This window comes from Emys orbicularis, chromosome 1 (assembly GCF_028017835.1).
Source record: "Emys orbicularis isolate rEmyOrb1 chromosome 1, rEmyOrb1.hap1, whole genome shotgun sequence".
In the NCBI taxonomy this organism is placed as follows: domain Eukaryota; kingdom Metazoa; phylum Chordata; order Testudines; family Emydidae; genus Emys; species Emys orbicularis.
Genome location: NC_088683.1, coordinates 114,608,038 through 114,632,353, shown reverse-complemented (window position 1 = coordinate 114,632,353; position 24,316 = coordinate 114,608,038). Strand labels below are relative to the sequence as shown.

At 48.4% G+C, this 24,316-nt stretch overlaps 2 protein-coding genes across 2 annotated transcripts in view; both read left to right on the top strand.

Moving 5' to 3' along the window:
• The window catches only part of LOC135881580 (sodium- and chloride-dependent betaine transporter-like), a 99,714-nt gene extending 97,804 nt beyond the window's left edge, over window positions 1–1,910 (top strand). The window contains exon 14 of the mRNA XM_065408271.1: window positions 1,420–1,910. Within this exon, the coding sequence (XP_065264343.1) occupies window positions 1,420–1,910 (491 nt within the window). The remainder of the gene's footprint in view (window positions 1–1,419) is intronic.
• Window positions 1,911–4,918: 3,008 nt separating this feature from the next.
• The window catches only part of LOC135882997 (sodium- and chloride-dependent betaine transporter-like), a 45,190-nt gene continuing 25,792 nt past the window's right edge, over window positions 4,919–24,316 (top strand). The window contains exons 1-10 of the mRNA XM_065410024.1: window positions 4,919–5,066; window positions 8,021–8,155; window positions 9,127–9,267; window positions 11,807–11,894; window positions 14,276–14,408; window positions 18,657–18,791; window positions 21,285–21,388; window positions 22,455–22,615; window positions 22,806–22,882; window positions 23,804–23,941. Of these exons, the coding sequence (XP_065266096.1) occupies window positions 4,919–5,066; window positions 8,021–8,155; window positions 9,127–9,267; window positions 11,807–11,894; window positions 14,276–14,408; window positions 18,657–18,791; window positions 21,285–21,388; window positions 22,455–22,615; window positions 22,806–22,882; window positions 23,804–23,941 (1,260 nt within the window). The remainder of the gene's footprint in view (window positions 5,067–8,020; window positions 8,156–9,126; window positions 9,268–11,806; window positions 11,895–14,275; window positions 14,409–18,656; window positions 18,792–21,284; window positions 21,389–22,454; window positions 22,616–22,805; window positions 22,883–23,803; window positions 23,942–24,316) is intronic.

The following is a 24,316-nucleotide window of genomic DNA, read 5'->3' as shown; positions in this document are numbered from 1 at the left end:
CCTAATCAGGGCGGAGCCCCTACTCAGGGCTCGGGGCTCAGCACACTGCCCCTACAGGCCTCTACACATACAAGCACTTCTCCTCCAATGAGACTCACTCCCACTTAAACTCCCCTGTTAGCAGCCCTGTTGGCCGGCTCCTGGGGGCCGCTGCTCGCTGCTCACCATCCTCAACGTCCTCTCGGCCTCTACGCCCGGCCGAGTCGCACTGCCTGTGCATGAGGGGGTCCTCAAGATAGCCAAGGCTTTGTGGCAGACCCCCTCGTCCATTCCACCCACCTTGAAATGAGCCGGGAAAAAATACTTTGTGCTGGCCAAAGGTTTTGAATACCTTTATGCCCCCCCGCCCCTTGGCTCGCTGGTTGTTTCTACGGCCAATGAAAAGGACAAGCAGGTTCCCCCTCACCCTCAATTCCCAAAAATAAGGACACTAAAAAACTTGATTTATTTGGGAGAAAGATTTATTCTACCGCCAGCCTGCAATTTTGGGTGGCGAATCATCAGGCCCTGCTGGGCCGAAACAATTTTAATCTCTGGGACGGTCTCAAAATGTTTCAGGAATCCCTCCCTCAGGGATTGGCCCAAGAGTTTGGCACTCTGGTGGAAGAGGGCACCGTGGTGGCCAGATGCTCCCTGAAAATGGCCTGGGACGCGGTGGATTCAGTGGCAAGGGTGGTCACATCGACGGTGGTCATGTGATGTAGTTCCTGGCTCCAGACGGCAGGCCTCTCCCAGGAGATGCAGGCTGCGATCCAGGACCTCCCCTTTGATGGAGTTGGTCTGTTCTTGGATCAGACAGACACCAGACTGCACAGGCTGAAGGACGCCAGGGCTACCCTTCGCTCGTTGGGTATGCACCCGCCTCAAGCCATCCGCTTACCACAGCCTACATGTGCCTGCAACTGATGGGCCACATGGCCATGTGCACATACGTGGTCCACCATGCCCATCTTCATCTACGACCTCTGCAGGCATGGCTGGCCTCAGTCTATATTTCCAGAACTCACACCCTGGACCGAGTGGTCATGTTGCAGAGCCACGTCCTTCGTCCTTGGACTGGTGGCTGGATCGGGAGTTGGTGTTGCAGGGGGTTTCCTTTGTGTCCCCATCTCCGTCGCTTACCTTGGTTTCAGACGCGTCAGACCTGGGCTGGGGAGCCCAACTGGGTGAGCTCAGCACCCAGCGCCGCTGGCTTCACAGAGAATTGGCCCTTCATATCAATGTGAGGGAGCTCAAAGTGGTTTGCCTGGCCTGTCAGGCATTCTTGCCCCACCTGAAGGGCAGGGTGATGCAGGTCCTGACGGACAATACAGCCGTGATGTACTACATCAACAGGCAGGGCGGAGCCAGGTCTTCGGCCCTTTGTCAGGAAGCTCTCAGCCTCTGGGACTTGTGTGCGACATGCCATTCATCTGGCAGCCACCCACCTGCCCGGAGCCAAGAACGTCCTGGCAGATCGCCTCAGCAGGACCTTCTCATCTCGCCATGAATGGTCACTTCATCCACAGGTGGTCAGTCTGATCTTCTGCAGGTGGGAGACTCCCCAGGTGGACCTGTTCGTGTCCAGACAGAACAAGAAGTGCAACGTGTTCTGTTCTCTGCTGGGCAGGGACAAGGGCTCCCTGTCGGATGTTATCTTGATTCTGTGGTCGGGAGCGCTCATGTACGCCTTCCCACCAGTGCTGGAAATACACAGAGTCCTGCTCAAGGTAAAGCAAGACAAAGGATTGATCATTCTCATAGCCCTGGCGTGGTCTCGTCATCACTGGTTCAGCATGCTGCTGAGTCTCTCGGCAGCCACCCGGCTGCAGCTGCCTCTTCGACCGGATCTCCTGTCACAGAACTATGGCAACCTGCTGCACCTGAACCTGGTGTTGCTGCACTTGACGGCTTCGCTGCTGCATGGTTAAGTGCGGACGAATGGGGGTATTCTGCTGGTGTCCAGCAGGTCTTGCTGGGCAGCAGAAAACCGTCCACCAGGGCCACATATGTGGCAAAGTGGAAGCGGTTCATGTGTTGGGCCACGGACCAACACATTCGTGCAGATGAGGCTGTGCTGTAGGACATCCTGGACTATTTACTGCACCTTAAGCACCAGGGTCTGTCTCTATCTTCGATCAAGGTACACCTGGTGGCCATTTTGGTGTTCCACCCTCTGCTTCGAGGCGGGTCAGTCTTCACCCATCCCATATCGGGGAGCTTCCTGAAGGGGTTGTAGCGCCTTTACCTGCATGTACGAGACCCGGTCCCCCCTTGGGACCTGAATCTTGTGCTGTCCAGGCTCATGTGCCCCCAACTTCGAATCCTTGGCTTCCTGCTCCCTCCTGCTTCTCTCCTGGAAGGTCTCTTTTTTGGTTGCTATAACTTCGGCCTATAGGGTGTCCGAGATCAGGATGCTCACGTCGGAGCCGCCCTAGACGCATAGGTGCCAACTTTTCCCGGTGCGGGTGGGTGCTCGGGCCCCCTGGCCACGCCCCGACTCCACCCCTGGCCCGCCCATGCCCCGCCCCCATTCCAACCCCTTCCCCAAAGTCCCCGCCCTAAGTCCGCCCCCTCCCTGCCCCTATTGGACTTCTTCCCCAAATCCTCACCCCGGCCCCGCCTCTTCCCCGAGTGGCTGGAGCACCCACGGAGTTGGTGCCCTATACCTGGATGGTCTTCTACAAGGACAAGGTCCAGCTGCGTTCACACCTGGCCTTTCTGCCGAAGGTTGTCTCCCAGTTCCACACTGGTCAGGACATTTACTTACCAGTTCTTTGTCCAAAGCCTCATGCAAAGGATGAGGAGAGCAGGCTGCATACCTTGGACATCAGAAGGGCGCTGGGCTTCTACATTGATAGATCAAGGCCGTTCTGTAAGTCAACACAGTTGTTTGTTGCTGTCGCTGACAGGATGAAAGGTTGCCCAGTGTCAGCCCAGAAAATCTCATCTTGGATCACGGCCTGCATCCGCTATTGCTACGAGCTGGCAAGGGTGCTCCCGCCAGTGATCGTGATGGCTCATTTGACTAGGGTGCAGACGTCATAAACTGCCTTCCTGGAGCATGTGCCGATCCAAGAGATCCAAGAGACCTGGTCGTCTGTCCACATGTTCGCGTCACATTATGTGTTGATCCAGCCGGCGCGAGATGACACTGGCTTTGGCAAAGCAGTGCTGCAAGCTGTGAGACTCTAAACTCTGAGCCCACCTCCGTTCATTCTGCTTGTGAGTCATCTAGAATGGAATTGACATGAGCAAGCACTCGAAGAAGAAAAAACGGTTACCTACCTTTCGTAACTGTTGTTCTTCGAGATGTGTTAGAATCATAGACTTTAAGGTCAGAAGGGACCATTATGATCATCTAGTCTGACCTCCTGCACAACGCAGGCCACAGAATCTCACCCACCCACTCCTGTAACAACCCCCTAATCTATGTTTGAGTTACTGAAGTCCTCAAATTGTGGTTTAAAGACCTCAAAGTGCAGAGAATCCTCCAGCAAGTGACCCGTGCCCCACGCTGCAGAGGAAGGCGAAAAACCCCCAGGGCCTCTGCCAATCTGCCATGGAGGAAAATTCCTTCCAGACCCCAAATATGGTGATCAGCTAAACCCTGAGCATGTGGGCAAGACTCACCAGCCAGCACCCAGGAAAGAATTCTCTGTAGTAACTCAGATCCCGCCCCATCTAACATCCCATGTACATTCCATTTCTCACCCTCCTACCCCTCTGTCAGAGTTGTTGGCAAGAAGGAACTGAGAGGGCATAGGGTCAGCGGTGCCTGATATATAGCGGCATGAGCACGGCACTCCAGAGGGCGCCACAGCCAGCTCTACAGGTACCGCTAAGGCAAAAATCTCTGACGGCCGCGCACATGGGAACATGCACACCTAGAATGAGATGGACATGAGCAACACATCTCGAAGAACAACAGTTATGAAAGGTAGGTAACTGTTTTTTTTCTCTTGTTATTGAGGGAGACTTAGGTCAATGGAGTGTGTTTACATTCTGCTTCCATGACATGCTATGATGTAATAAGCTGTGTTGGCTAGTGGGTCAAAAATAGTAATTCAGGACTCCTGGCAATGTCTGGAAATAGGACAATAGGATTTTCCATACTTGTTTAGACACTTGATCCATCAAATTCACTATCCTGCCTCTGACAGTGGCCAGTATCAGGTATGTTACTTGAGAGGAAGGCAAACACCCTGTAATTCACCTGGTCAATTGTACAATATTGCACACTCTGCGGGAATTCTTCCTGATCCCCATGGATGTTTTGATCAATGTATCTCCCCACAGCATTTACTTTGATTGCTTTTCCCTTTCCTGGAATTATTGGTCATAAAATTATATCCGGACATTTAACAGGGCCGCCCAGAGGATTCAGGGGGCCAGGGGCAAAGCAATTTTGGGGGCCCCTTCTGTAAAAAAAAGTTGCAATACCATAGAATACTATATTCTCGTGGGGGCCCCTGTGGGGTCCGGGGCCTGGGGCAAATTGCCCCACTTGCCCCCCCCTCTGGGCGGCCCTGACATTTTAAAAAGTTTTTGTCATCAGCGACAGGGAGGCTATTGGGAATAAGAGGATGGGGATGAGGTAGGTCTAGTCAAAGGGAGGTGGAGATGAAGGTGGGGCCAGGATTCCATTTCAGCTGACGAATCAATTTGCTTCCAACTTTTAAGGAACAGCCCTTCCATGGTGCAGCTAGTTCTCAGATGGAGTTTCCCTGGACTACGCTGGGAACTGCCCTGAGCTGAGGCTTCTGTCACAACAATACAAATGTGTCCAATTGGGTGGCTGAGTCCCTTCCAGGCTCATTTCACCTGTGTGTCCTGTAACAGCTTCTTACAGTCTGTGTTCTGTTTTCCCTCCCAGTTTCCCCTGCTCTGTTGGGCCTTGGAGAGTAAAGCATCTGTGGAGGCTGAGCCCCATGGGGGCATGGTGCTGCTCGAAAAGGAGAAGCCAGAAATGGAGCCAAGAGGCCAGTGGAATAATAAAATGGAGTTTATGCTCTCCATGGCTGGGGAGATCATCGGCCTGGGCAATGTCTGGAGATTCCCTTATCTCTGTTACAAAAATGGAGGTGGTAAGTCCATAAAAGCCCAGTTTATGTGAGATGCTGGCCCAGGAATATGAGCACCAGAGCAGACACTTTCATCCGTTCATATATACACGCCCATACATAGAGAGCACGCCCACCCCCCGTACCTCCAGTGAAGCAATCTCACAGCGAGGTAAGCTGAGCTGTGGGAGACAAATCTCACTCCACAGGTGGATGCTCAGAGTAGCTCTGCCAGATGGAGAGGAGCAATCCAGCTTTCAGTAGGCTCCCCGTTTTAATAATGGATGAACCTCTAGGTTTGCCATTTGTAGAGGCAGCCAACAGGTGAGATGCTTATCTAAAATACAGCTGAATTATCAGAACCTTTGGGGGCTCCATCCGCCTGGGAACCCACCCTGTCAGTTCCCCCACCCAACAGTCCCTGGGACCCTTCCTTCCCAGCCCCCATGCATTCTCCCTCCTCCCAGCTATTCCCAAGCTCTCTCTGATCACAGCTGATCTTCTGGCAGGGGAAAACACTTTGTTGCTGTTATCTCCTTCAGGGCCTGGGCTCCTCCTCAAGGGCACTTGGGCAACTGCCCCCCTATCCTGTATGTTCTGTGAGCCAGGTGATGCTCCTGTCCCCACTAAACCCACCCTTCAGGCCTGACTGGCCCATGATTTCACAGTACTTTGGTATTTCTGGTAAACCTGACAGGAAAAAACACTTATCCAAACAGAGGTGTGTTGTCCCCAGAGAATTCTAAAACTGAGTAAGGTCACCGGATTTTCAAAGCCAAAGGGCAAGGCACTTGTCCCAGGGGTAAAGATGAATTTGAGGAGCTTCAGGAGGGTGTGCCTGGGAGGATGAGAAAGGAAAGGACACTTCTACCTCTTCCCCGGTAATAGATCGATAAGTAGGTAACCCCTGGCCAGGGGAAACATTCCCACAGAAAGAGTTCATCCCCCTTCACTGCTGCTTCTTGTGTGACTTGTTTAATTCCTTAGTCCAGTAAAACTGCAGTAAGATCTTTTACATGGTTAAAAATGAGATTCTCTAGTGACCGTAAAATGAAAGAGAGTGGGGGGGGGGGGGGGAGGAGGGCGGGGAAGATAATTGAACATCACCAGTTTGTTTATAAAAATGGTTGGACTTTGGTTTATTGAGGAAAACTAAAATAATATAGTCCTGTAAGGTATTAAGAACACACCTTTTGCTCCCATTCCACGGTCAGGTCCTGAGATAATGTTTACTGTCATATATACCACTCCCCCTTTGACTTCCCAGTCAGTAAAAGCCAGGTCACAGTGACCTTGCATTTGGGTCTCTTCTGCCAGGTGAAACAGGAGTATCAGGATTGATAATCCTTGCAGTGTCTATCCTGACCAGTGTCACTGAAAAGGCTACTTGCATACTTTCTGTTGCATTAAAAATTACTAAATTATTTGCCTCAATGATTATTTCTAATGTAGCTGTAACATATCAGGCTGTGATCTTGTTAGGTCTCTCAAACTGACCACAATTAGGTCTGGGCAAAACTTGGCTGGGAGACTACCACAGAAAATTCAAGATGCTGCAGAAAGTGGTTTTCACGTTCTAGTACAAAGCACCCTTCCCATTGAGACCCAATGGTTCAGAATTGTGTTGGGGGTCGGCTGACCACTTGTACAGTCATGAAAGCGTCCATGTCATTTTTTGCAAAAATAGATGTTAACCCTGGTATCCTGGCTAGCACTTTGGGAACTTCAGAACGGAAAAAGCTTTATAAATGTAAGGTGGCACTCTTATAAATGATTATTGATTACACTGATCAGCCACTAGGACGATCAGAATCAGAAAACAGGGTATGGGATCTCCCTAAGGATTCATCTAATCAAGTACTGGATAATACTGCTGTCTCAGAAGAACTCTGACAGAAGGTCTTTTATGTGGCTGTGAAAGGAGTAGCTGCCTTTAGCTGAATATGTACGGGATCTATGTTTCCTACTTCATGAACTTGGACTGATCCTGTCTAGATGTGAAGGGTCTGCTGGCCTTACGTCCCCTGCAACTATAATACATCCGTGTTTAGGGAACATTTTGATGTTGCTCTTTATTTTAACATTATTGGCATAAGAACAAGGAGAAATGTTCTTTATTTAGACCCAATTGTTAATTATCCATAATGGGAAGGAATGTGGGTCTGCATGACTGATTCTGGCAAGGGAGAAACAGATCTAAGAAGAACCAGATTTGCTTTTGAGAGAAGGAGCCCAAATCTTTCTTCCAAACATCTGTGTTTTTATCAGAGGACTGGGGCAAAGGATGGGAATATATTCACTTATCATTTGTTCCTTGTGTCTGATGAGGCCCTGAGGGCTGTTGTTTCAACCAGGAGAATGGTATTTGCCTGCCTTATGTCTGCCATTAGACTGGGGTGGGTGGGTTCTGAAGTGTGGAGTCCAGCTGCTCTCTTTGGAAAGGCAAATTAGGAGATGGGAGAAGGAAAGGCTGGAGACTAAACCAAGACCCTCGCAGCAGTTTAGAATCAACTGGAGAGAGCTGTCCTGTGACTGCTGGGTAAGGAGGACCCAGTTTGCATACAATAAGATTTCCTTTTATCGTCCCAAACCTTTGCTCAAACCGGTTTTAAGGGCTGGAAAAGTATAGTCAATGTTTATTTTCTGTGGCTTTTTTTTGGTCTTCTTGCCATTCTGCTCTTCCAGGTTCTGGCCAGGACCAGACGCAGAAGTGCTGAAATAGCACGAGGACGGGGGTGCTTGTGGTATTTCCAGGACAAGAAGAAGAAAGCTGAGAGGCTGTTCTCTTGCAAGATCTGCACAGTTTTGCAGGCCCACCAGGTCCATTTAGTTCAGTTAGACATTTACATACCAGGGTGTTTACCTGAGCCTTGATGGTACATCTCGCTTGTTAGTGTACCTGGTAATGGGTGATGATGATAATGTCGAGTAGTAAAGATTCTTCCATTTGCTGCTTCTCTCTCTCTCTCTCTCTGCAGGTGCCTTCTTTATCCCCTACCTCATCTTCCTCTTCACCTGTGGGATCCCAGTGTTCTTCCTGGAGACAGCGTTAGGACAGTACACCAGCCAGGGAGGGGTCACCGCCTGGAGGAAGATCTGCCCTCTCTTTGAAGGTGAGTCAATGAATGGGTTTCTTGGGTCCACGATGGAATTTCTGCGTCTCATGGGTTTTTGTGTGAAAAATTTCAAAAGGTCTAGTTCTTGTTCTGAAGCAGAACAAAAATAAATGATAAAACCTGGACTTTTTTTGTGAAATGGAATTCTTGTTTTCTGGACAGCTCTACTTTAAAACCGCAGAGAATTAATCTCAGAACTATCCTGAAGTTTTATAAAAACAACAAGGAGTCTGGTGGCACCTTAAAGACTAACAGATTTATTTGGGCATAAGCTTTCATGGGTAAAAATGCATCCGAAGAAGTGAGGTTTTTACCCACAAAAGCTTATGCCCAAATAAATCTGTTAGTTGTTAAGGTGCCACCAGACTCCTTGTTGTTTTTGTAGATACAGACTAACACGGCTACCCCCTGATACCTGAAGTTTTATGATCTCCATTTTACAGAGGGGGAAACTGAGGCACAGAACAATTAAGTGATTTGCTCAGAGTGGCATTTGCTAATATTGGCAGAGCCAGGATTAGAAGCTACCTCCTAGAATCATAGAAGATTAGGGTTGGAAGAGACCTCGGGAGGTCATCTAGTCCAACCCCCTGCTCAAAGCAGGACCAACCACAACTAAATCATCCCAGCCAGGGCTTTGTCAAGCTGGGCTTTAATAACCAATAAGGATGGAGATTCCACCACCTTCCTGACCCTATGCTTTTGCTCTGGCCCCATTCTTTGGGTGTGGGATGTAATTAGCAGTGAAAACCCTTTTTATTTCTGATTTCTCCACCATGATGAACTACATCTGGATCTCCCACCCTCAACCTGAGTCTTACAGGATTCTTTGGTGAACCAAATTGCTCATTAATCTGCCCTGCCCGCAACTCCTGTGGGACGGCCTATGGCACTATTTGAAGCTAAAGTCTGATATATTTGGGGCTAGCCTGGGGCCATTTTGTAACTCCTGTCACTTTCCCTCTTAGGAATTGGATACGCCTCACAAGTCATCGAATCCTATCAGAATATCTACTACATCGTCATCCTATCTTGGGCTATCTTCTACCTGTTCAGCTCCTTTACTGCTGTGCTTCCCTGGGCCACCTGTAATAATCCTTGGAACTCAGGTACAACTTCAGCTAGTCTGCTTCTGGAAAGAGGATCTGGGTTTGAAAACTTTCCATCAAAACTGCTTTTTGACAGAAAATTGGGTATTTGATTAAACACATTTTTCTTTGCACTGTTTGCTTTATGTGGAAAATTTTGAATTTTCATTGAAATATTCAGCTGAAAACTAAAATATTTTGATTTCAAAATGCAGTTGTGGGCCAAATGGGTGTTGTTTGGTTTCCTCATGTGCAGGGCTGGATTTACACCTTGCATGCCCCTAGGCAGGGTCCGCACACCTTCCCTGGTGTCTGGGCAGCTGTGGGGCCCCCTGGCTCTGAGCCCCCCCCCCCCAGGGGCTCAGAGCTCCAGAGTCTCCTGCCACCCATGACTTGGCGCTCCTGGGCCCCCACTGCCTACGGAGGCTGTGAGCAGCGGGGCTTCCCCCCCCACCCACACGGCAGCCAGGAGCAGCAGGGTCCCCCCACCGTATGTGGCAGCTCGGAGATCCGGGCAGTTGGGAGCTGTGGCAGATTAGTCACTGGGCCAACGGGGCCCATGCCCAGGGGTCCTGGTCAACTAGGGGCCCCTGGAAAAATGGGTGCTCTGGTGCCCTGACCTGTTCTGCTGTCCACCCCGGCACTCCTGCTTGGGTGCGAGCTCAGGGCGCGGGGGCTTGCCCCACTCCTCCCACCCACCCGGAGCTCTTGATGGGGAGCGAGAGAAGCCCCCTGCACCCTGACCCCTCTCCCCAGCAGGAGTAGTGGGGTGGGGGGGGGAGGCGGGGCAAACCCCCATGCTCTGACCCCATTTCCCCAGCAGGGCTGGGAGGGACTGCAGGTGTAAGGGGTGGGGAGTGTCCCCCACATGCTCTGGACCAGAGCCCCACAAACCCCTTATCCACCTCTGGCGGGGAGCACCAGGAGTCTCCGCTGCCTGGCAGCAGACGGGAACTGTGGGGTACCCTCACAGTGGCTCGGAGCTCCTAACCATTGCGGGCAATGGGGGTACTGCCATTTTAAACTTTTAGGCATCCCTCCACGCATACCTCCCGCACCCCCCACTGCCCAGTGCCCCTCCACAATCCCTCCCACTACCCAGAGCCTCTCCACAACCCCCCAGAGACCTGCTCTGCACCCCGACTCCACTCACCAGCCCGACTGGGAGGTGACTGTGTCTGCTGGGCTGAGCGAGGAGCGATCCAGCAGAGCTGCATGGGGCTGTCTCTCACTCAGCCGACTCTGGCCCCACTCGTACTGGGACCTGGCAAAAATTGAATTTTTAGGTGCCCCTAGTCACGTGCCTACTGTGCCCAATGGGAAATCCAGCCCTGCTCATGTGCCCATTCTTCTTTATGGCCTGGGCTCCTCAGCTAGACTACTTCTCCCATGATGCACCATGGCCAGGATGCAACAGCCTCCTGACACCATGAGGAGAGACCATGGTGCATCATGGGTTAGGTAGTCTGACCAGGGAACTCAGCTCATAGCAGGAGCATGCGGCATCCAAACTACAACTCTATGGCAGCATTTCCAAATCAAAATGTTTTGGTTTTCGATTTTTCACGGGAAATTGAAAATTTTCAGCAGCAAAAAAAGCCCATTTTCAGACCAGCTTTAGTCTGGAGTCATCACCCCACTCTAAGCCATGGAAGGAGCTTTTCACTGGAGCTGGCACTGCCCTTATCTAGTGTGACAGGGTACAGCACAACCCACTCACTGCACCTCAGACCCTCAAGCATCTGGGCCAGCCTCCGTCACAGCAGAGAACTGTTTGTTCAGTCAGTCTTTGGCTCACTCAGGCCAGGTCTCTGCTAGGAGTGCACTGTCGGGATAGCTGTACCAGTGTACTGTACAGGCAAAGCACGTCTCATGTGGTTGCAGCTTATACTGGCAAAATTGTGCTTTTTCCAGTATTGCTTATTCCAGCTCACCCCCACCCCTCCTCGTTCCCTGAGTAAAATAAGCTTTCCTGGCTAAACTCTTATAGTCTCAAGGTTGGATGTTTTTCTGAAAGATTTGCTCTGGGGATTATTTTGGGGAAGGTCTATGGCCTGTGTCATCCAGGAAGCCAGACTGGCTGGTCGCAGTGGTCCCTTCTGGCCGTGGAATCTGCGGATCTATGAAAGTTCCCCTCTCCATGTTCAGTCGACTCACAGTCCTTCCCTGGCCATACCCCTGACAGGGGTCACTGCCTTCCCCAAAGGGGGAATCCGACTCTCACAGCTCCAGAAGCAGAGCTTTATTTGTGGGGAAAGCCAGGGAAATGCCTCTCTGAGCTATCTCTTAACATTAAGTAACTTCCCAGCCTGGGTAACCATAGTTGCTGCCCCACAGTACCCTGCATTCCACAGCCATCTGGGTTCTATTCAGTAGGGAGCCTCCACTTCCCCCATCCCTCTGGCTGTTCCTGGACTAGGATTCTGGCAGGGGTGGGGGGAGAGTGAAGTTTTACAGGGCAGCATGCAGATGCAGTGAACAGGGAGGAGGCGGGAGGGAGCACAAAGGCTGAGAAACATGAGAATTCTCCAGGCTCACTGACTTGCTTCCTCCTTTGTAGATCGCTGCGTGGACTTTCTGAATCACTCTAACGTGGAGAACTGGACAGCGCCTGCTAATGCCACCTCCCCAGTTACTGAGTTCTGGGAGTACGTACCCCGGTTTCACACTCTTCTCTCCTCAAGCGGTCACAGCAGTGTGAATACTCCAAATGGAGTCTCTGTAAGGCCAAAAAAGATGTGCAAGTGCCACATCTCGGAGCCCAGACCTATGGCACATCGCACATCATGGGGCACATGAGCACACTCACTGCACATGCAAACTTGCATACTGACTGGGCACACTGACTGACAGAAATCCATGGGGCACGTGGGCACTCCCAAGACACACGCTGTCTCACCCCATGCACCACACAGCCCCAAAGGTCAGACATTGACCCTTACCGAGAACACATGCACATACGCACACGGACACATTCTTTCTGACATGGCAGATGCACTCAGCACCCGCAGGTTGCGGATACACAGGGCCTGAACACTTGTTGGCAGGGCCGCCCTGACAGACACCCAGCGGGCACGCATGTATGCACACCAAGTATGATGATCTATCTAGAGCAGGAGGCCAGGTGGGAGGGGGCTGGAAGAGATTCTGCAAAGATGCTCTGCGGTGAAGCAGGAAGAGACAATGTAGCTTTTCCCCTTATTCTAATTGAGTTCCTTGTTCAGTGTTAGAGGAAAGCAACTTTTTCTGTGATTCTTTACTGCTGGGTACCTAATGCACCCCGTGAAAACACCCAGAGGGCAAACAGACGTAGCACCCGAGAGGAGTCCTGAAAGGAGAAATGCTGCAGAATACACTGTAGGGAATCATCCAGCACTGGCCCTCAGGGGGGTGTGAACAGTATGGGAGTTGTAATTCTAAGGACTCGCACTCACAACCGTGCCCCCTCCCAATCTAGGGAAGTCACGGGAAGCAAGTGGGAATCAGGGGCTCAATCACAATAGCACGTTTTCATCCATCGCTTTCAAAGTGCTTTGCAAAGATGATCAGTATCCATTATCCCACTTAGCCTGTCTGGGTATGTCTACACAGCAAGTAGACACTCACGGCTGGCCTGTGCCAGGCGACTCGGGCTTGCGGGGCTGTTTCATTGCTGTGTAGACGTCCAGGCTTGGGCTGGAGCCTGGGTTCTAGAACCCTGCCGGGTGGGAGGGTCCCTGATTCTGGGCTCCAGCCCGAGCTCAGGAATCTACATTGCAGTGAAACAGCCCCGCAGCCCTTCCTCCCCCTCCTTTCCCCCCCGCCCCCCGTGAGCCTGAGTCAGCTGGCATGGGCCAGCTGCGGGTTTTTCTTTGCTGTGTCTCAGCTTCCCCATTGGTGAAGTGACTTGTCGAATGCCACAGGATGAGCCAGAGGAAGAGCTGGGACTTCAGTGTCAGGCTCCGGTGCCCTGGGCACATCCACCAATAGCTACAAAAACCATTGTGATTTCAGTACAACATTAGGGGCTCCCCTGTAGCTGGCAGAGTTCTGGGGAGGGGAGGGGGTTTGGCCGGGAGGACATAGAGTTGTCATAGCTATTAGGGTAGTGAGAGGCTGCAGGGGAACTGTCTGGACATGGTGGTCAGTTCTCACATGGTCCCCGTTATGCTATGTCTACACTATGAACGGGGGGGTGTGGTCCCAGCTCTTGTAGATATACTGATGCCAGCTCTCATCTGAGCTAGTGTATGTAAAAGAGTAGAAATAGTAGTGTAGCCATGGTAGCATGGGCAGAGACAGCACTGTGCTAGCTGCCCTGAGTACAAACCTCCTGAACTCCATGGGTACGTAGTGGGGGCTCCTAGCACAAGCCACCCCTGCCCATGCTACCACAACTACACTGCTATTGTCAGTGTGCTAACTCAGGTGAGTGTGAGGGCGAGTATGGCTGGGTGAAGTGGGACTCACTCCGCTTCCCTCCCCCCCCCCTTGCTCATCGTGTAGACATAACCTTAGGGAGCCTGGGTGCTGAGGGGAACCTGTAGGGATGATTGAGGGCCATAACCATAAGGGTTCCTGGAGAGAGCCATAGAACATGGGGTGGTTGGAGGAAAGAAAGTAGCCAGCAGGTGATTAGGAGCCATTGATGATACCGGGGGGCTGTAGGGGAGGCTGCTGATGGAGTGTGACCTGCGAGGCAGCCAAAGGGTTGGCAGTGATGTGAGATCAGGAGTGACTGTGCTGTGAATGGTTGGGGGCTGGCTGCAGTGGGGCTATTGAGGGCTTTGGGAGAGTTGGAGAGCCCAGGCTGACTAAAGGGTGAGGTGGAACTGCAGGGGCCAGGCTGCGAGGGGATCCCAGAGACACCTAAGGCATTGTGGTGACCAAGAATACAGTAATGCTGTCAGGGCTAGGGTGACTGGAAGGAGGAGTGATGGGGGAGATTGGGCAGCTGCGCTATGGGATGTGTATGAAAACTCTGGGCGGGGGGCTGCTGGAAGAGTCAAGTCTGGGATGTTAACCTTTCTCTCTCCTCCTGCATTGGCAGGAAGCGAGCCTTGGGGCTCACAGACGGTATTCACAATCTGGGCACTGTGCGCTGGGAGCTGGCTCTCTGCCTCCTGCTCGCCTGGGTCATCTGCTACTTCTGCATCCGGAAAGGAGTCAAGTCCACAGGCAAAGTAAGAGAAAAGTCTGTCCCCTTAGTCCCTAAACCTCCTCCTAGCTGCCATTATATCTCTTTCCCCCCTTTTTAGCCTTCTCCATGATACAGAGAAGAAGAAGAAAGGAGGCAGGGAACACACAAGACATAGGGCCATACTCGGATTGGCATGGGTGGGTGCAACTGCATTGAGGTCACAGCTGCTTACGCTGGGTCTAAATTTAGTCCATTATGAGAAGAGCAAAGAAAGTCAGTCAATCAGAGGGGAGACAAGGGAAAGATCTTAGAAGAAATGGTGAAGTCCTAGACCAGCATGGTCCACTGTAATGGGGAAACCTTGTGAAAGACGCTGCTTCACCATTAGCAACACACAATCATCCAGTTGCTGATGCACAGTCCCCACGTGGTCTGGTGGCTTTTGCAACATTAGCCTGTTTTAGTGTCAAATCTCCAATCACCAATCATAATTAAACACCAGAGCTGAGTGAATATCCCACTAGAAATAATCTCCTTAGGGGGTTCATCGCGGTTACCTTCCACTTCCTCATTATTTGTAATTGCTCAGTTTGGGGGGTTTCTGTCTCTCTTTTTTTTCGCCTTTAACTCAATGGATTGCTCACAAACAGGGCGCTGCTGTGAGCATTCCACACTCGATACTGAAAATTTGAGCTTGGCTGGCTGGTTGTGATTGTATAAGTCACATGGTATTGTTTCTATTCCTGGATTGGATGAGCATAACATATTTCACATGGGAGGCTTAAAGAAGCCACTCAGGCTTCAGTGGTGCAGGGCTGAAGTATAACCCCCTGAGCAGCAGTGAGGGTGGGTTATACTACTCAGGGTTGGTCTTGCACATTTCTAGAGGACCTGTGACAATCGCTGAGGGGTGAGTGGCCAGTTTCTTCAATCCCCTTCTTCCATAAAAGATGTTTCCCACTATTTGCTCTCTCTCCATCCATGAAGCTCCCATCACTCTCATGTTTTCCTGGTACAGGTATTGGGACGCGTCCTTCACAATAGACACATCTCTTTAGTTCTGCGTCAATGAGCTGCTGAGTCCACAGGGCTGTCTTCATCTCCCATATTTACAACCTTTTTACCACTGTGCTCCTTGGCTCAACTCTCAGATGGGAATGTGTGGAGCCTGCAAGACTCTTTGCCTTTAATGGAAATGTACTGAGTTGCTCTCTCCTGCTTGCTGCATATGTGTGGAGACCCAGGGGACTCAATTAAAATCCATGTCTCCTCCCCACTCTTCTCTCTTTGCACTTCAGAAAACAATCAAATACTGAAGTGTAAACATGCGGATTTAAAAAGATACTTTAAAATGATGTTGAAAAATTGGAAAGGATTTAGAAGAGCTACAAGAATGATCTGATGCCTGGAAAATCTGTCTTGCAGTTAAAGCCAACCTGGAAACGGTTTTCCTGTCCTGTGGAAACTTTTGAGATTTCAAAAAACGTTTCCCATCCTGAATCAGGACAAAAGGTCAAAATATTAAAAAATTTCACAAACTGAAAATCCAAAAAAAATAAAATAAATCAATTTGGGTCAATTGAAACATCTAGTTTCAATAATTTTGCAATGTTTCATTTCTATTACAAGTTTTCAAATTTTTTTTTACTTCCATTAGTTTAGTTTTCTAAACCTAAAAATTATTTTGAACTGGTAAGCCAGAATTTGTCATGTTGGCAATTTTGAAACTTTATATACAAAACATTGAGTACCGATTTGTGGAAACCGACCCTGTTTCATGAAAAGTTTTGGTTTTTCACAAATCCACATATTTTGATGGGCAAAAATAGTTTGATCAAAATTTTTCCAACCATATCTACTGTGAGAGACTAAAAAAAGCTCAATCTATTTATCTTAACAAAGAGAATGTATTTACATGGGCAGAATATTTCTGACAGTAGATGGCTCCTTAATCTAGCAAAGTCATAAGAGCCTACGGTTGGCCGCTGAAGTTTGACCAATTTAGACTAGAAATAAGGTGCAAATGTTTAACAGTGAGACTAATTAACCATTGGAGCAATTTACCTAGGAATGTGGTGGATTCTCCATTATTCCAAATCTTTAAATCAAGCCTAGATGTTTTTCTACAATAAATGTTCTAGCTCAGTCAGATGTTATGGGCTTACTGCAGAAATTGCTGTGTGAAATTGTATGGCCGGTGCTACGCATAATGGTCCTCTCTGCCTTAAAATCTACTAATCTGATGGGATGCTATCAAGTCATTTAACTGTTCTGCTCTGTTTCTTACCACCTGAAAAAGTTGTGCTTTGACATATTATGAACAAGCAGTAGAGAGATCACAGAATCTCTTAAGAAGTACATACCTTGGTTTAATATTTGCAGTGGTGTAAGATTATTTTCAGAGATCATCTACAGACGTTTGTAGTCAACAGGAAGTCAACTCTTGACTGAAAGTTATTTTTTAATAGTCAATACTTAAAGGCCCGGTACCAGATCCTAGAGCTGGGAGAATAATTCATATGAAAAGTCTGAATGAGTAGTTTTTTAAAACCAGTTCACTTTAGCCACATTTGTGTTACTTTTGTGTTTACTTTCCTCATACTTCAAATAAATCTGGTTTACTAGCATAAATGTTCACAAAAAGTGAATTTCAGAGACAAATTTCAGTGCCAGCAGTGCTTGTGTGCTCCTCCAATCAGGGAACAGAAACAGTACCATCTGACTTCTTTGACAAATCACAGTTAAATAACACAGTTTGATGTTTGAATATTTGCGATCGATCCATAGTGTGAACAAAAATTCAAAAGTATATTATTTGAGTGAATCTGAATAATGAATACCTTTAGGGAAATTGCAGCTTGCTCACTGATATTCAATTCCAGAAGCAGAAAAATGGGCTTGACGAATGATTCATTCTGCTCAAACCGTTCCCTAAACCAATGCCTTTCATTTCCCACACAAAAGAGAGGCTAGGAGGGCTTTACAAAACTGTGGTCAAGGCTTTCAAAAATACGTCAAGATTTTGGGGGCTCTCAGATTCTCAAGGCCGTATCCCCACTTTGAACTTTAGGGTACAAATGTAGGGGCCTGCATGAGGACTTCTAAGCTTAACTACCAGCTTAGTTCTGGTCCGCTGCCACCATTCCCTACCCTGGGAAGCTTTTAGAAAACCTCTCACCAATTCCCTGGTGAATACAGAGCCAAACTCCTTGGATCTTAAACAAGGAGAAATTGACCCTTCCCCCCTCCTTCCTTTCACCAACTCCTGGTGAATACAGATCCAAACCCCCTTGGATCTTAAACAAGGAGAAATTGACCCTTCCCCCCTCCTTCCTTTCACCAACACCTGGTGAATACAGATCCAAACCCCCTTGGATCTTAAAACAAGGAGAAATCAATCAGGTTTTTAAAAAGAAGGTTTTTAATTAAAGAAAAAGGTAAAAATCATCTCTGTAAAATCAGTATGGAAAATAACTTTACAGGGTAATCAAACTTAAAGAGCTCAAAGGACCCCCCTCTGTCTTAGGTTCAAAGTATAGCAAACAAAGATAAACACTCTAGTAAAAGGTACATTTACAAGTTGAGAAAACAAAGTAAATCTAAGACGCCTTGCCTGGCTTTTACTTACAATTTTGAAATAAGAGAGACTTGTTTAGAAAGATGGGGAGAACCTGGATTGATGTCTGGTCCCTCTCAGTCCCAAGAGCGAACCACCCCTTAAAATAAAGAGCACACACAAAAGCCTTCCCCCCCCCAAGATTTGAAAGTATCTTGTCCCCTTATTGGCCCTTTGGGTCAGGTGTTAGCCAGGTTACCCGAGCTTCTTAACCCTTTACAGGTAAAAGGATTTTGGAGTCTCTGGCCAGGAGGGATTTTAGTACTGTACACAGGAGAGCTCTTACCCTTCCCTTTATAGTTATGACAGGAGGGCTTTACAAAACTGTGGTCAAGGCTTTCAAAAATATGTCAAGATTTTGGGGGCTCTCAGATTCAAGTTGAGATGCCTTAAAGAGTCTGAATTTTTCAGTGTGGTTAACAATCACTCTTGGGAAATCAGACCTCTGCCGGGTGTCTCAAATTGCTGCCTTGTCCCCCTCAAATTCACTGCTCACTTTTGGAAATCTTGGCCATGAATAGAAATATTTTCATGACCTTTAATTAGAATTCAGTGAAAGCAGAGGCTTTGGGGATTTAAAGACTCAGGTGTTGTTAATAATAGAGTTAGGGGATTTGCTTTGGATGTATAATCTATAGGGTGACAACATCCCCTTTTTATCCTCTCTGCTTCCAGGTTGTTTACTTCACTGCCACATTTCCCTACTTGATGCTTTTTGTCTTGCTGATTCGAGGGGTCACCCTGCCTGGTGCTGCTGAGGGGATCATGTTCTACCTGAAGCCAGACATTTCCAGGCTTGCAGATGCACAGGTGAGTGAATACAGCCTGATACTGTGAGGTGTGGAGAGACTCCAACAAAGTGGTGATGGAAAAAGCAGGGGTTCAGCACCTCACAGGATCAGGCCTTAATTGACTGCTATCTAGATCAGGTTGGACTTCCCTCCCCTAAGAGACCGACAAAATATTGAGGCCTCTTTAAAAGGGTTGATGGGGGAATCTCAGCCCAGCACAAATATAGCCTTTTTGTCAGGATATTTTAAACAAATGGATGTGTTAGGTCATTGCCGTTTAGGGGCTTGGCAAATGCAGAAGCATCTATGAAATATTCAGTGTATGACAGATGGTTTTGTTGAGCCTTAAGTGAAATGATGTTGAACAAAAGAAGAAAAAAAACTCCCTCTTCACGCTCTCTGGCCCAGCTTGAGCTTTTCTTGGAAGCGGCTGGAGCTTCCTCGGGGAGACGAGCTTCCTAGTATAAGACAAACTGCAGTAGGTGTGTAGGTAACTATTGGAGCTACAACTGGTCAGTTTTTATAAACAGGAGCCCCTTTATTCTGAGATTCGGCATTTCTGGCATTTGCTGTGAAATCAGCACCTTCTTGCAGAATTGTGCTCCAGAATCTCGGCTTTAATTTAAAAAACATTGTTTCTAGCCCTTGTCCGTATGGGGGGGAAAAGCTTGAAACTGTGTAACTTGCATTCAGTGTTAGTTCCCTGAGTTTGCAGATCTCCAAACTATTGTTCCATGCATCCCAATGGGGTGTTAATTCTGAGACCTAATGGAGGGTATTTAAATGTTAATTATTTCACTGCTGATTATTGTAGCAGAAGCAATCAGCTAATGGGCTTTTCCCACAATCTCAAACTGTCTCCCACATCTTCCCAGATGGCAAAAGGCCCAACTGCTCCCTACCCAGCTGCTAACACCTCCAGCTTTCAGATGCAGTTATGTCTTGTCAACACAAAAATCGGTGACATGTTGAAAACATGGAGACAGCTTAAGTTAAATGGAATTTTAATATGAAAATAAACAACACAGGGGTTGAGTGTTTTATTCGTGTTCAGTTAATTCATTAAAAACCTCCATTTTCTAAAAGTTGATATGGAATTTCTGGTCTGCCACATGGGAGAGCGGCAGGAGCCAAACACCTTGCTGCAGAATTTGGGTCCAGTTTGTTGTGGAGAAGGTTGGACCTTGATTATAATGGGGCGGGGGGGGAGGGGGGGAAGTGCGGGAAGGTTCCTGGGTGAATCAGTAGGTCTGGATCCATGAGGGATCTCAGTTAATTCAAACAGCAGTGGCTGGCTGCGTGTATTTGAAGGCCTGCCAATTTGCAGCCACTTGGAAGCCTGCTGGGCACCGTTTAGGGGACAGCAAGGATACTGGACAAGGTGTTCCTTCCTGGCTGTTAACTTGCTACTAATATCCTTCCCTGGCTGTGTGGAAGATTCTGAGCACTGCAGCCCATCTTTGTGGCTCTGTACACTAGCATCACACGGTGTGAGAGAAAGTGCTATCAATACAGTGAAGTGGAGGAGGAGCCAGCAGCTGAAGGCTGAAATAACAACAAACTCTGCTGCTCTGGATGGGTGCCGGGATGAGTTAATGGTGGTGATGAGATACTATGAACCCAACATCTCCTGGCTGCTCCCGTTGTCCTGATCTTCCTCCACCCTCATGTGTAGGGAATACCGGGTGGTGTGGTGTCATATAAAGGTTTTATTGGCACTTGTTTGGGATGGCTTTGTGAGATACTCATGGTTTTTTCACTCCCAAGCAGCTACGTTATCTCCTACTTGTGCTGGTACAGTCTTTATACCATGCCACATCCCCATGCACCCTCTCTGTACATTCTCCGGGCCCTTTAGCTTAGAAAAAATGAATGGTGTTTGGGATTGATCTAGCCCCCTGAATCACTGCCTCGGGGGAACGATGATGACAGCCCTCTTGGAATATGCCCTCCATCAGGGTAGCTGGTGAAGGACAGATTATGCAACAGACACCCTAGGGCAGGGATAGTCAATTACTTTTTGTCAAGGTCCAAATTTCTTGGTCAAGGTATAGTCCAGGTCCAGAGTCCAGAGAAATATTTTCACACCTCCATAACAATAATGATGATAATAAGCAAATACAAAGATTTTGCGGTCCGTTCGAAAGTGTCTGGCAGTCCAGATTTGGCAGTCAATAGGCACGGTCTGCATATTGACTGCCCCTGTCTGAGGGCTTAAAAATCACTCTACCTTCCCCACTCAAATCCATTCTTCCTTGGATTATTTGAGAGAAGCCATTGGGGTCCAGAAGGAAAATCCTCCCTTTTCATGGTGGAATCTTCACTCCAGTCCCCCAAGCTGGGACAATCAATCCAGAGACACGTCACACCCTGTATGGATTCTTCCCTTCTCTGCCTGATGTGGATTTCTCTATGTCTGACAGATTGCTTCCCGAAGTGTGTGTACCCTGACAGGACTTTACCATCTATTTCCTTAGCCATGGCTGGAAATCACTGTCCTTTTCTGTTCTAGGTGTGGATGGATGCAGGCACTCAGATCTTCTTCTCTTATGCTATCTGCCAGGGGTGCCTGACAGCCTTGGGCAGCTACAACAAGTACAATAACAACTGTTACAGGTAGGAGCAGCCTGTGCCTCTCTCTCCCTCTCACATCCAGCTGAGGGCCGTGTGGGCAGCCGAGCAGAATGTAGTTGGAGCTGTGGCACTCACTGCTTCGAAATCATGCGTGGGGCCCATGCCATTTCGTCCTATGCTCTTGTCAGCTCTTACAAGCTAAGCAGGGCTCAGCGACTGGGTAGGAGACTACCCAGGAAAACCCAGGGGCTACAAGAAATGCCTTTGGTGGCTCTGCCGGTGGCACTCTTCCATCTGGGCAGGGAGAGGGGGCACGGGACTCCTGGAGATGCCATTGTTGAGTTGATATGAGTATTGTAAAATGTTAACTGATATGGAAATAAGATTTAGTAATGCATGTGGCCAAATTCAGTTCAGTTACCTGGGTCTGATCTCGGGGGAATTACACCAGATTCACAGTGGTCTAAAGAAGAAGAGAATCTGCCCCACGGCATCAAATGCCTTATTAAAATCCCAGCCCCTTTAGTGCGCCCTGTGTGTGTTTTAATTCGATCAGAAAGAGCAACAGAAAGGTTTGTCTGGCATGACAGGTTCTTTTTCATCCAGTGCTTTTTGCTTCTAGTTCCCTTTTCCTCTCAGGACTGATCCCCAGCCCATTCAAGTCAATGGGAGTCTTTCTATTGGTTTCAGAGGGCTTTGGATCAGGTCCCTTGTTATTTAAGGATCCTTTTTCTCTCAATATTTGTTCCATTGCTCTACCCTCATATGGTGATTCCTGTTGCCCCTTGTTATGCCAAGTCCCTAGTGACTTCACTGGGGCATCCTGCTTACAATATATGGCTGTAGCCCTCCGTCATTTTTATTGCCAAGTATAATCATGTAGTTCTTGTAGTGCCATAGGTCAAGGCTGTAGGCTGCCAAGTTCTGGGCTGCTGGCCTCTGGAGGCTGCTGGCCTCTGGAAGAGTCTCAGGCTAGTGTTAGTGTAAGCAAGTGCATGGATTCATGTCCCATTCAAAAAGTTGATCACAAAAGCAATTGCCCAAAGTGGTAAATTTGCAGAGGAAAACAATGCCGTCTCTCTCTCTCTCTTTGGTTCTTTCCCAACAGGGACTGCTTCATGCTATGTTTCCTGAATAGTGCCACCAGCTTTGTGGCCGGCTTTGCTATCTTCTCTGTGCTGGGCTTCATGGCACAAGAACAGGGCGTGCCCATTTCAGAAGTGGCCGAGTCAGGTAGGTGCTTTCTAAATGTGACAGGGCCAAAAGGAAAACTTAAAACATGGGTGGACTTTTTAGGAATTGACACCTTTGAATATGAAGCCAACCCATGAGGTTAGCAGTGCTGCTACCTTGAACCAATCCTACATCCTCTGTAATTGCTAGTGTCCCCAGTCCAGTTGCCCAGAACAGCCTCTGCCTATTCTGCGGAGTCAGAGGCCCTGTCATCCAGAACCACTGCTTTATTCTCTGCCTGTGTCTCAGCTCTGGTCCTGCCTATTCTTCCTTATGCTGATCTTCCTGGGACTGGACAGCCAGGTACAGTAAATAACCCTCCTCTTTCCCTCTAACTCCAAGGTGTCTGTCACATGTTTGAGAGCCTCATGTAGATCATAACTCGTGGTTGGGAAATGGTGATGTGTCTCTCAGCCACCTGGAACACCTGTCACACATCCATGTTACTACTTCAGAATGATAATACTTAGAGCTGGCCAGTACATCCCAGCAGTCAGCTGGTGTTAGGTGTTGCTCCTTAACAGTGATCTGCAGCACCTGTACCTTCCAGCATAAGTCTCTGACAATCCAGTGACAACCAGCAGCCACACTTCTTTGTCCTTCCCGCCAAGTCTGCCCTTAGGCACTTTACTACACATTTTGTGTCAATCTCCTCTAAGTTCACTAGGACTCCCTTTGTATTGTGACAAGCCCCATCTGTAACTGTAGATTGATGGCAGCTCTGACTGTACTACAAGTGTTCTTGATTCCAGGTGTGACTTGTGACCTGCAGCACCCTCACTGTCTCCTGGCTCCAGAGTAGCTGCTTCCTGGCAGTAACTTCTTTTATACCACAGTGGTTCCTTGTGACACACAATTTATTTCTTGATAATTCTTTGTGGTGAGGTGCAATTCCCTTATTGTCTCCATGTTCCGTGTGTCATTTCTGTTGTACCTGAACATCCTCCCTACTCCAGGTGGAAGGCTTGGGATAATCTCACTCAGTTCCAAATGTGGTTCCAGTCACTCCTCCAGGGCGCTCAATTCCTGATGTTGCACCAGTGGTAACTCCACTTCCTTTGGGACTCAGATGCAGCTATACCTCCCTGTTTCCAAGCAGTTCATGCTTTAGGTGTAGGAAAAAGGAGAGAGACTAACTGAGTGGAAGAATGGAAGTGGGAAAGAGGATGGCTAGGGAAAGAGAGACATTAGGTCCTTGGTTTCTTGACATGAATTCTTCTGCAGTTCGTCTCTGTTGAGAGCGTGGTGACGGCCATTGTCGACATGTACCCAGAAGTTCTCCAGAAGAAAGGGCACCGGGAGCTGCTGATCCTGGCCATTGCAGTCATATGCTACCTACTTAGCCTGATGATAGTCACTGAGGTAAGAAGGGAAGTACATGGTGGGGGAGAGGGATATGGACTTGTTTGGAGCAGTATTATCTGCTGCAAGTTTGTATTTCACACTGTTAGTTATTCTCTCTCTCTTTAGTTTACTTTATTAGCTGGTGCATATCAGAACCAGTAGTTCTTCTTTCTTATATAGTGCCAGTTGAGATGTTGTCATACTGTATAGCTGAGCCTTCCTCTGGGGTATGTCTCAGAGATAACCTAGCACAGGGGTCAGCAACCTTTCAGAAGTGGTGTGCCAAGTCTTTATGTATTCACTCTAATTTAAGGTTTCGCGTGCCAGTAATACAATTTAATGTTTTTAGAAGGTCTCTTTCTATAACTCTATAATATATAACTAAACTATTGT